Genomic DNA, 13,186 nt, shown 5'->3' with positions numbered 1-13,186 from the left:
ACGGATATGTGACTCGCCCAGGTGGCCACAAACTCCATCTTGTTGCTGTGATTTTGCACAGGAGAACAAAGGAGTTTCTGCCCACAAGAGAAAGAATATAAAAGGCCCTGGAAACCCCTCCATTTTGTCTTCAGTTGACTCAAGAGATGGCCTCTCCACCCCCAAGAGATGTCTGAAAGAGACTGGAACAAAGGACAGTAAATACCGGGGTGTGAGTGATTGCTGGACCCAGACTAGGAAGGAGTCCAGTCTGTGAAAGAAGCTTATTGGAACATCTCTGTGGGTGAGATTTCATCTGTAATCAGTTTCTTACTGTACTAGGCTTAGACTTGCATGTTTTGTTTGCTTTTGCTTGGTAACTTACTTTGTTCAGTCTGTTATTATCTGGAACCACTTAAATCCTACTTTTTATACTTAATAAAAACATTTTTTGCTTATTAATTAACCCAGCGTAAGTAATCAATACCTGGGGAAGCAAACAGCTGTGCATCTCTAGCAGTGTTATAGAGGGCGGACAATTTATGAGTTTACCCTGTATAAGATTTATACAGAGTAAAACAGATTTATTTGGGGTTTGGATCCCATTGGGAGCTGAGTGTCTGGGTGCTAGTGACACAAGCACTTCTTAAGCTGTTTTCAGTTAAGTCTGCAACTCTGGGGGCATGGTTCAGACCCTGGGTCTGTGTTGGAGCAGACTGCTGTGTCTAGCTCAACAAGGCAGGGTTCTGGGAGGCCCAAACTGGCTCAGAGGTAGTCCAAGCACATCAGGTGACAGTCCCAAGGGGGTTTCTGTGACCCAACCCGTCACACCGATCTCTACCTACCGCTTGCCATAAGAGCAATTATTTATGGATGATCCCTGCAAAAAAAAACAAAAAACAAAAAAACAGAGTTTGCTGCTCTTGGGCTTCCCTATGCAGTTGAACTGACCACAAATCTTGTTCCATGGGCTGTGCTGGCACCATCAATGAAACTGGGCAGGGGGAGTGGTAGGAGAAAGCTAGACAATAGGCTGAATCCTGCAAGGCACTGAGTGTCCTCCACACCCATTGTCCCTATCCACGTAAAAGGTTCACACTAGGCACAAAGCCATAAACACTAGTGCCAAAGGGGTTGCTGGGAGATAGGATCTGCAAACATACACAGATGCGAGAAGAGTTGCATTTCTAATTCTTCACTAACAAGTAGTTGAGATTACTGCCCTAGAGGCTGGAGAGTACAGCATGTGTGTGGTTTCTAGCATCTTTTCAAGATGCAACAGAATCAGTCATTAATACAGACAAAATATTTTCACACACAAATTCTCCACTTCCCCATGAAAATATCTGTGTTGGAATCTATCCCGTTAGAGAGCACTCTTTTCAGGGCAGTACTGCTTTGCCTTCTTTGTTTCAGTGTTCTCATGCAAACACTGCTGAGGGAGCTGATTCACCCTCAGACACAGTACCTTGTCCAGTTTCACCCGGAACTCACGTCCACATTCCAAGGGGGTGGTGAAAGTGTCCAGATCCTGGCCCCAGAACGCAAAGAACTTTTCAATGCGTAAGCTGCGAAGTGCGTAATAGCCAGCATTCCGGATCCCGTACTTCTGTCCCACGTTCATCAACTCATTGTACACATGCAGAGCATACTGCAGGGAAGAGTTAACACGTCAGGATTACCAGCACACACAGCATCAGAGAAGATAAAGGGACAATCTGCCACACCAAGAGGCAGACTCTAATACCCCGTCTCTGAAGCAATGCTTCACAGGAAAGACTGCACAAGGTACCTGCTCAATTGTGTAATGCTGCACAAAGAAGGGAAACGTCTTCCTGTCCCTTTCAGAGATCAGCTCACACAGTAAAGACAGATTTGACTACCCTGTCTGAGTTAGTATTACTACAAATAAGGGGCATATAATTATGTATCCATCCTTTAAAAGCCAGCCACAGTATAGGACATTGATCCTGTATATCAGTGACTTCCACAGCCTGACTACACACTGTAGGAAGGAGTATTTCATTTATTTGTTTTTAAATTTGCCAGCTATTATTTCCATTGAATGGGTCATTCTTCCCATAATTGGCTTTGAATAACATTCGACTCCCATAATCTTGAATTTAATATGCTGTAGTTTCCCTACCCCCACCTCCCTCTGTCCCACAGTGTCATAAGACCCAGACCTTGCACTGAGTGCCCATGACTACACAACAGTATTTGATCTTTTACAGCACTATAAGAACTACAGTGGAATGATTTGGACTCCAAGGGCAGAAAATAGTCCGGCCTGGTAAACCTTCCTTTTATACAAATGGCTAAGTATTGACTCTAGCAAGCAAACACGTTTGACTGAAAGTAAAGCAGCATTAATTTCACTTCCAGAATTCAGAGGTCCTAGCAAAGGCACTGGTATACTTCAGATTACAAAATGCCATTCTCCATGCTAAAAGGGTCAAAGAAAACTACACCCACCCAAACAGGAAAGAAGCCTATTCATCTTTGTATGGTTAAGATGGAAGTGTTACTGATTAAAGACATAAGGACTGTACTGACTGGTTAAGACTTATAAACCATTCTACCTCTATAGGGATGTATAGCATGAATCCAGGTTCTCCTGTGTGTGTCATGCTCATCACACGGATCCCATTAGCATACCCCACGCTCATTTCCTGCAGAAAGGAGGAGTTAAAGAGAGAAAATCAAAGTTCAGACTGGACCATGGAATCTAAGATCCAGAACGGGGACCACCCACCCACAATGCAAACCCCATGGGCTAAACCTTTTCCCCTTCCTCATCTGAGCTCACTTCAAAAGTGAAGTTTAATTTAAACAAGGAGATTTGATCAGTTCTTATTTCCTGAAGTTGATGGTTTTCAGGGCATTTGCTACTTGCACTAACATATATCTCATTAGGAAAGCCATAAACACTAGTGCCAAAGATGTTCCTGGGAGATAAGATCTGCAAACACACACGGGAAGAGCTGCATTTCTAATCCTTCACTCACAAGCCGTATGAGAAAGATGCCCACATTCATACCAATCATAAATACTGGCAGAGCTGTGGACACCCACCTCTTATTTTAAGAAGAGTTTCCTCAGAGGACAAGAGAGTGGATCCTGTGGTGGGAAGGAAGAGGCATAATTCATTTTGAGGTTATTAGGGGCCAGGTCCAGTGGAAAAACTGCTTTGTCCATGGGTGCTCTCCAGTCAGATGTATCAGATAATAGACAATGATAACAGTATGTGTATGTGGGTTTTGGAGGGAGGATGGGAAAGATAAGAACATCCCTAAAAAAAAAAAAATGTACACACACACACCAAAATGATCTAGGCATTCCAAGCCACTCATTTGTGCACTACACAAAAGTATACCTTAATAACTAGAATGTTGCCATAGAGTCAGATACAGACACCAACCCCTCACTATAATTATGTGGTACTGAAAGCAACCAAACCTCCTGATTGGCTAATTGACTCCTAATAGGCCTGCCCCAGTTACCCAAAAAGTAAATGTAAATAACTCTTCCTGTTGATAGAAATTAAGTCTTTTAGAAGGATAAAAGCCAACTATTTTGCTCAAGAAACTTAAGATAAATGGATGCTTTCTCATTTGGAACCTTTCTAATCATGATTTTTATTAAGTAAAATACAGACTGCAATCCACACAATAGTGTAGCACTTCTGCTTTATTTTTTGACACATCTCTGAAGCAGGGCCTCTGGAAAATTACAGGTAGTTTTCTAGACTTTGGTGGAAAACTGCAGGAAAAATTCTCTTACTTGCACTGAACACTTTATGGTTACTCCCGGACTGTGACATTGTTTTTCTGTCTTACTGCCTGACCTCCTGGCTCAGACAAAATTGCCAGAAATGGCTGAGATTTTCAAAAACAATTTTGCATTGAAAACCTAACAGAATGGACAATGTTTTAATCTGTTTCTCAGGCATTCTTGCAAGTGAGGATGCATGCAAGGTATTTTGGAATCCAACAGGAATGATACATTATCCAAGGCAAATAAACAATTATGAATGACTCAAGTGTAATCATAACAATGAAGTATGAAGAAAAGGAGTACTTGTGGCACCTTAGAGACTAACCAATTTATTTGAGCATGAGCTTTTATGAGCTACAGCTCACTTCATCGGATGTAGCTTTAGCTCACGAAAGCTTATGCTCAAATAAATTGGTTAGTCTCTAAGGTGCCACAAGTCCTCCTGTTCTTTTTGTGAATACAGACTAACACGGCTGTTACTCCTGAAATGAAGTATGAGCAAGGACTGGACAAAGGCTTGCAGTCTCAAGACACGTAAGAGGCTGCACAACACAAAAGCATCTGCTGAGCCTCTAAATAGTAAAGGGCGGAGATGGTAACTCTACAGAAATTGATCCTAGGTGTCACCAGTGACTGGTGGCTTCGTATTCCATTACTGTCACATACACTGAGATATCAGGACTACAGCTACACAAAATAAAGTCCATTTCAAAGAAACTCTGCTGTATAATCAGTAAGTAGATTTTAAAGGGAGAAAATAAAATACACTCTGAGTAGTGCTAAGTACCTAGTTCAGTTATCTCAGTAATTCTAAGTATTAGTACTCATCTGTAAATGCAAGTCACCCACCTTGCAAAAGAGAGAGGGGAAGTGTTCTGGAGTCATCGGGACATAGGATAATTCTGACAGCACGTCCACTGCACGAGGGCCAATCAGATTGAGAGCTAGATGGAGAAAGGAAAAGGTTTTCTACTACTGAGTAATAAGATGGATGAAGGGGAAGGTTCCATCTGGCTGCATGCTTACCTTACCTTTTTCCAGTCTCTGATTTCTGTATCAATTGTTGCTATGGACAACAGTCACAAGATTTACAGAGATTCACAGAAACTAGAAATGGAAAAAGATCTTCCAGGGGTCAGCTAGCTGCTCTCTTGGGAGCCTATGAGGAAGTGGAAGTGGCATCCAAGCTTATGCACATTGGAAGGAACAGTTTGAACTACTCAGACACATTACTGGGTTCTATGTAACCATTCAGGAAAAAAGACCTGAGTGTCATGGCAGACAGATTACACAACTGATTAGCGTGCAGTGATAGTAAAAAAAAAACATGCAGAATTTCAGGGCAATTTCACCTCTGCCTCCAGGCATGTCTTACCGGTATACTTCCAGGTCACATCCTCCAAGAGCAAGTTACTGTCATTAGGCATATGCTTTTTGAGCCAGGCCCAGCAGTGGACTTGCTGGTCAGTAGGAGAAATCATGAAGAAGCTAGAATAGAAAATTAAAAGCAGGACAGTGACTGGATGGCCACAAGGTGAACCTTTTCATTCTATCTCGGGGATCCCACACCAAAACTCACGTCTCTGAACTCTGGAGCCAGGCAGTAATCCCCTGAGCAAACAAGAACAGAGGCAAATTGCTTTGCTAAGACCACGTATAAAGTCACTGGATTTACTGATTTCACTGGGAAACCATAGCCTTGGAGTGTTAAGAGTGCTGGTGATTTATTTAGGGAATAGAGGCACAAGAACTGGACTAGAGATGGTGTCAATTCCCAAAGAACATGAGGCATCTCAAATGTCATGACCACAATGCAAAGAATTAACTATTCACACCTCTCTGCAGCCACCAAGATTCTAGCTACTCCAATAAGCAATAAGTGGTTCTACTCCCTGTGTAATTTCCTGTTTCAAGAAAAATGAGTGAAAAACCACCTGTCGGTACACCTTGGGGGGTTATTTGTATCAGTTTCCAAGGAAACAGAACTCAATTTGATACAGTAAAATGAATGGTATTTATATTTATATCTCTGAAGACCTAATACACCTTTATTTGGTTTAATGTCTTTCATACAAAGTGAACCCCAAAGTGCTTTGCTGAGTTAGATAAAACAGCTGAAAAAATGAATAATAGGAGGGAAAACTACAAGGGTCACACAAATGCTTTCACCTGGTATATGAAAACACATGGAGAACTGATGCAATGACGAGATAAAAAGAAACTGTTCCAGACAGCAAGAGCTGCAAAGGAGAAGGTTCTCACACTAACAATAGGGAGACTGTGCAGTGGGACATAAAGAAAGCTGATCCTGTAAGAGGGGAACGGAGGAGAGAGATATAAGCTATGCAAGATAGATTGGAACATATCCATGGAGAGTTTTAAAATTGAGGGAAGCTTTGGACTTGATCCTGAAATGAATGAGAAATCAGTGGAGCTCTCCAAGCACTGGGCCATGTGACCATGCTACACTGTACATCTATGGGGTGGGGGCAGGCAATAGAAGTTTGCACAGGCTATAATCTGGAGAGCTGATGATTAGGGAAGTCATACAACAAGATATGTGGAGTTAAATAATCAAGGAGAGAGGAGGTGAGGGTTCAGTGCAGTTATGCTGGCAGGGCTGCCTAGAATCCAATGTGTGTGCATTCTGTCTTGTATTTTAAATAATTAGGAAAACATTAATAACAGCTTCAAAGGCTTGCTGAATAGAATTTACCTTCCTTTTAAGAAGCTTAATATTTCAGGCTCTAAACAGTCTGGTCACACACATCCTTTTAAAAACATACGCTTATTACTGCACCAACAGAGAAAAGATGGTTTTTCCCCACGTTGCCTTGTTACAAATAGTGGTTCTACTGGGTGAGGAAATTAGGACTCTGTGGGGGTGGAGAAATCAGACTTAATTGCAGCAAAGGACTACTAAAAGGGAAAGAAGATGAAGACTCTGACTTATCTGCAATAAGAGGCACTACGGAAACTGAGATTAACGCCAAGAACACAGAGAGACTGACTGTTAAATAAGGATGCTGCTGTGCGGACTTACCTGCGCTTATTTAATCGTGCAATGCTACAGTCATTCTCATACCCTCCTTCTTCATTGAGCATGCCTGTGTGCACAATGTGCCCAACTGGCACATCCAGGTCATTCGAGAAGAGATACTGCAGAAACTCCAGTGCCTGATCCCCTGTGGACTGCAGGGATTGAGATGGAAAGAGAGGATCAGGCTAGTTGGCTGAGCAACAAGCTGCAGGGCAATGCAAAGTCATGGAGGCTGTTCTACATAGCACCCATGATTCATCCCACCAAAAGCCTCTCAATTCGTAACGGTAATTACACAGATGGCCAAGGCTTTTCACATAATACAAGAGTATCCAAGAATTTTCAGAAAGCTAAGTCTATTAATTCTAATTAATTTTGTCACAAATACTCTAAATTAAACCACAAAGGGTAGTACAAATAAATACTAATCATACAATCAGAATGTTACAGGCATGTGGTAAAAGCAGCAATACATACATACAATCATACAATTTTTCCTCCTATATCTATCCCCAATGGAACGTACTGTTCCAAGAAGAATAATTGCTAGGCAGAGACAGGCTCCACCTAATGAAGAGAGGGAAGAGCATCTTTGCAAGCAGGCTGGCTAACCTAGTGAGGAGGGCTTTAAACTAGGCTCACCGGGGAAAGGAGACCAAAGCCCTGAGGTAAGTGGGGAAGTGGGATACCAGGAGGAAGCACAAGCAGGAGAGCACGAGAGGGGAGGGCTCCTGCCTCATACTGAGAAAGAGGAGTAATCAGCGGGTTATCTTAAGTGCCTACACACAAATGCAAGAAGCCTGGGAAACAAGCAGGGAGAACTGGAAGTCATAGAATCATAGAATATCAGGGTTGGAAGGGACCTCAGGAGGTCATCTAGTCCAACCCCCTGCTCAAAGCAGGACCAATCCCCAATTAAATCATCCCAGCCAGGGCTTTGTCAAGCCTGACCTTAAAAACTTCTAAGGAGGGAGATTCTACCACCTCCCTAGGTAATGCATTCCAGTGTTTCACCACCCTCCTAGTGAAAAAGTTTTTCCTAATATCCAACCTAAACCTCCCCCACTGCAACTTGAGACCATTACTCCTTGTCCTGTCCTCTTCTACCACTGAGAATAGTCTAGAACCATCCTCTCTGGAACCACCTCTCAGGTAGTTGAAAGCAGCTATCAAATCCCCCCTCATTCTTCTCTTCTGCAGACTAAACAATCCCAGTTCCCTCAGCCTCTCCTCATAAGTCATGTGTTCCAGACCCCTAATCATTTTTGTTGCCCTTCGCTGGACTCTCTCCAATTTATCCACATCCTTCTTGTAGTGTGGGGCCCAAAACTGGACACAGTACTCCAGATGAGGCCTCACCAATGTCGAATAGAGGGGGACGATCACGTCCCTCGATCTGCTCGCTATGCCCCTACTTATACATCCCAAAATGCCATTGGCCTTCTTGGCAACAAGGGCACACTGCTGACTCATATCCAGCTTCTCGTCCACTGTCACCCCTGGCACAGTCCTGGCACAGTCAAGGAATTATGATGTGACTGGAATAACAGAGACTTGGTGGGATAACTCACATGACTGGAGTACTGTCATAGATGGATATAAACTGCTCAGGAAGGACAGACAGGGCAGAAAAGGTGGGGGAGTTGCATTGTATCTAGGAGAGTAGTATGACTGCTCAGAGCTCAAGTATGAAACTGCAGAAAAATCTGAGAGTCTCTGGATTAAGTTTAGAAGTGTGAGCAACAAGGGTGATGTCATGGTGGGAGTCTACTATAGACCACCGGACCAGGGGGATGAGGTGGACAAGGCTTTCTTCCAGCAACTAACAGAAGTTACTAGATCACAGGCCCTGATTCTCGTGGGAGACTTCAATCACCCTGATATCTGCTGAGAAAGCAATACAGCAGTGCACAGACAATCCAGGAAGTTTTTAGAAACTGTAGGGGACAATTTCCTGGTGCAAATGCTGGAGGAACCAACGAGGGGCAGAGCTCTTCTTGACCTGCTGCTCACAAACAGGGAAGAATGATTAGGGGAAGCAAAAGGGGATGGGAACCTGAGAGGCAGTGACCATGAGATGGTTGAGTTCAGGATCCTGACACAAGGAAGAAAGGAGAGCAGCAGAATACAGACCCTGAACTTCAGAAAAGCAGACTTTGATTCTCTCAGGGAACTGATGGGCAGGATCACCTGGAGAACAACATGAGGTGGAAAGGAGTCCAGGAGAGCTGGCTGTATTTTAAAGAATCCTTATTGAGGTTGCAGGAACAAACTATCCCCATGTGTAGAAAGAATAGTAAATATGGCAGGCGACCAGCTTGACTTAACAGTGAAATCCTTGCTGATCTTAAACACAAAAAAGCTTACAAGAAGTGCAAAATTCGACAAATGACCAGGGAACAGTATAAAAATATTGCTCAGACATGCAGGAGTGAAATCAGGAATGCCAAATCACACTTGGAGTTGCAACTAGCAAGGGATGTTAAGAGTAACAAGAAGGGTTTCTACAGGTATGTTAGAAACAAGAAGGTGATCAGGGAAAGTATGGGCCCCTTACTGAATGAAGGAGGCAACCTAGTGACAGAGGATGTGGAAAAAGCTAATGTACTCAATGCTTTTTTTGCCTCTGTCTTCAGGAACAAGGTCAGCTCCCAGACTACTGCACTGGGCAGCACAGTGTAGGGAGGTGGTGACCAGCCTTCTGTGGAGAAAGAAGTGCTTCAAGACTATTTAGAAAGCTGGACAAGCACAAGTCCATGGGCCCAGATCAATGTAGTGATCAATGGCTCCATGTCTAGTTGGCAGCCAGTATCAAGAGGAGTGCCTCAAGGCTAGGTCCTGGGGCCTGTTTTGTTCAATAGCTTCATTAATAATCTGGAGGATGGCATAGATTGCACCCTCAGCAAGTTTGCAGATGACACTAAACTGGGAGGAGTGGTAGATATGCTGGAGGGTAGGGATAGGATACAGAGGGACCTAGACAAATTAGAGAATTGGGCTAAAAGAAATCTGATGAGGTTCAACAAGGACAAGTGCAGAGTCCTGCACTTAGGAAGGAAGAATCCCATGCACCACTACAGACTAGGGACCAAGTGGCTAGGTAGCAGTTCTGCACAAAAGGACCTAGAGGTTACAGTGGACAAGAAGCTGGCTACGAGTCAACAGTGTGCCCTTGTTGCCAAGGAGGCTAATGGCATTTTGGGCTGCATAAGGAGGAGCACTGCCAGCAGATAGAGGGACGTGATCATTCCCCTCTATTCGGCACTAGTGAGGCCTCATCTGGAGTACTGTGTCCAGTTTTGGGCCTCACACTGCAAGAAGGATGTGGAAAAATTGGAAAGAGTCCAGCGGAGGGCAACAAAAATGATTAGGGGGCTGGAGTACATGATTTATGAGGAGAGGCTAAGGGAACTGGGATTATTTAGTCTGCAGAAGAGAAGAATGAGGGGGGGATTTGATAGCTGCTTTCAACTACCTGAAAGGGGGTTCCAAAGAGGATAGAACAAGGAGTAATGGTCTCAAGTTGTAGTGGGAAGGTTTAGGTTGGATGTTAGGAAAAAAACTTTCATTAGGAGGGTGGTGAAGCACTGGAATGGGTTACTTAGGGAGGTGGTGGAATCTCCTTCTTTAGAGGTTTCTAAGGTCAGGCTTGACAAAATCATGGTTGGGATGATTTAGTTGGTGTTGATCCTGCTTTGAGCAGGGGGAGTTGGACTAGATGACCTCCTGAGGTCCCTTCCAACCTTGATATTCTATGACTCAGCATTTTAAGAAAGCAGCGAACAGCCCACAATAAACAGCATTTGCCAGTTTGTCCCTTTGTCACCCCTGAGGTACTTACACTTATTTCAAACTTGGTAAAAGATGACATGTCAATTACACACACAGCCTCCTTACAGCACTTGACCTCTGACCCCACAATGTCAAACCAATCTGGTTTGTAGAAGGTCTTGCTCTGATCCAATGCCAACAGATCTATGGAAGGCAAGAATCAAGAGAACAATTCATAAGCTGACTGCAATGCACATTAAATCAACAGGAATGCTCTATGCAGAGGAGAATATGATCTCACCTTTCCCTGGTGGGACAAAGTACTTGGGTCTCTCGAATCCGTGCTTTTCCATCCATCTGGCTCCCTGGGCATCCAGGCGATCATACAGAGGGGAAGTACGCAACTGCCTGCCAGTCTGGAAGTCCCAACGGGGAACCTTCAGATCATAGATCAGGGCTGTAATGGTCAAGGGTGGCCAAATATCAGCTAACTTGCTGACACTTCAGCCCAACTTCCTTATAAAGACTGCCCTTCCTCACAAGTATTCCTTTCTAACAGTTAAAATGTACCCATTCTGCAGTACTTCTATAGAGTTTATAAGGTAGCAAATCATAGCTGAAGAAAGAATTCTGGTATTCAGCTGTTTTGCTGCTCCTTATGGTATCAAACTTCACTTTTCAATGCTGTCCCATTATATTAAGTATGTCACTTCTGAAGTGTTGTCATTCAAATGTCAGCTCTTCAAAGGACACTGGTAAGTTCGATGCAGTACAGAAGCTGAGATGAGGAGGAGCAGGAAAAGGATTCATAAAATTGCTGACTGCAAGACGAACTATTAATTGAATTGTCTTGTTAGCACTGACACCCCCCCCCCCAACTTGGTAAGGCAACTCCCATCTTTTCATGTACTGTGTATATATATTTGCCTACTGTATTTTCCATGGCATGCATCTGATGAAATGGGTTTTAGCCCACGAAAGCTTATGCCCAAATAAATTTGTTCATCTCTAAGGTGCCACAAGCACTCCTTTGTTGGTTTTATTCCAGGTTCTGATTGTTGTTTGTTGGTTATAACACAACACTATAGTTTTAGATTATGGAGCAGCCTTACTCCACTATTACCAATGGGTGGCTGGATTACATATATCTGGAGCCATATCTAGCCTTCTCTCACCAGCCTGCCCCCAAATCCTATGCCATGGCAGCTGGGTGCATGTGTCATAGATTTTAAACAGCAAAAAGAACCACTATGATCATCTAGTCTGATCTCTTGCATAACACAGGCCGTAGAACCTCTGCCCATAATTTCTGCATCAAGCCCATAACTTCTGAGCTACAGCATATCTTTAAGAAAGACATCCAGTCTAGATTTAAATATTACAAGTGATGGAGAATCCACCACATCTCTGTGTAAGTTGTCCCAAACACTAATTATCCTCACCGCCAAAAGTTTGCATCTTGTTTCTAGTCTGAATTTGTCAGCTTCAGCTTCCAGCTGTGGCCTTGTCCTGCTTAATTAAAGAGCACTCTGTCAAAAATGTCTTTCCCATTTAGACCCTTACAGACTGTGATCAAGTCACCTCTTAACCAACTTTTGGATAAACTAAATAGGTTGAGCTTCTTAAGTCTCTTGTCATAATCTCGTAAGTCTCTTTCCAGACCTCGAAGCATTCTCGTTGCTCTATTCTGAACCCTTTCCAATTTTTTAAACATCCTTTTTCAAGTGTTGTCCAGTTCTGGTGCCCACGTATTCCAAGAGTGGCCTCACTCTTGCTGTAAACAGAGGTAATACAACCTCCCTACTCCTATTTGATATTCCCTGCTTATAAATACAAGATTACTTTCACCCTCTTCGCTACAGCATCACACTGTGAGCTCATGTTCAATTGGTTATTTACCATTACCTCTACATCTTTTTCAGAGTCAGGACATTACAGGACATTGTCACTCGTCTTGTAAATGTGTTTATTTCTAGAAGTATGACCTTGTATTTGGCTGCATTAAAATGCACCATGTTCAGATGAGCCGAATTTACCAAGCAATCCTGATCAGTGGGTATAAATGACCCCGTCATTATTTACTACTCCACCAATTTTTGTGTCATTGCAACTTTTATCAGCGATGATTTTAGATTTTCCTCCAGATTGTTGAAAAAAATATTGAACAGCATTGGGCTAAGAACATATCCTCACTGGAATCATTAGAAATACCCCCAAAGGACTATGATTCCCCATTTACAGTTACTTCTTGAGGTCTATCAGTTGTTTTTGATCAATGTAATATGAACTACATTTTAAAAAAAAGTACCACTACACAAAACCAATGTCATGTGGGACTAAATTAAATACCTTACAGGAAGTCTACGTATTTTATGTCAACACAGTTAACTTTATTAATCCAATTTGTAATCTCATCAAAAGAGGATATTAGGTTAGTTTGACAAGACCTATTTTCCATAGAACCATGCTGACTGGCATTAATTATGCTACCATCCTTTAATCTTTTACTGACTGCATCCCATATCAGCTTTTCCATGATTTTGCTTGGGAATGTCGTCGTCAGGACACCCAGCCTATAGTTACCCAAGTCATCTCATTTGCCCTTATTTTAAAATTCTG

At 42.9% G+C, this 13,186-nt stretch overlaps 1 protein-coding gene across 9 annotated transcripts in view; it reads right to left on the bottom strand.

Annotated features, from left to right (window-relative positions):
- PDPR (pyruvate dehydrogenase phosphatase regulatory subunit) overlaps nt 1-13,186 on the bottom strand; it is a 72,971-nt gene that overhangs the window by 14,176 nt on the left and 45,609 nt on the right. For all 9 annotated transcript variants that reach the window (XM_077831468.1, XM_077831470.1, XM_077831467.1 and 6 more), the window contains 7 exons: nt 10,869-11,024; nt 10,638-10,771; nt 6,800-6,948; nt 5,132-5,244; nt 4,606-4,700; nt 2,562-2,651; nt 1,448-1,630 (listed from right to left, as the gene is read on the bottom strand). In XM_077831468.1, the coding sequence (XP_077687594.1) occupies nt 1,448-1,630; nt 2,562-2,651; nt 4,606-4,700; nt 5,132-5,244; nt 6,800-6,948; nt 10,638-10,771; nt 10,869-11,024 (920 nt within the window). The remainder of the gene's footprint in view (nt 1-1,447; nt 1,631-2,561; nt 2,652-4,605; nt 4,701-5,131; nt 5,245-6,799; nt 6,949-10,637; nt 10,772-10,868; nt 11,025-13,186) is intronic.

The sequence above is a fragment of the Eretmochelys imbricata genome, chromosome 12, assembly GCF_965152235.1.
Source record: "Eretmochelys imbricata isolate rEreImb1 chromosome 12, rEreImb1.hap1, whole genome shotgun sequence".
NCBI lineage: Eukaryota > Metazoa > Chordata > Testudines > Cheloniidae > Eretmochelys > Eretmochelys imbricata.
Note: the sequence above shows the minus strand (reverse complement) of the source record. Positions and strands in the feature narration are given on the sequence as shown.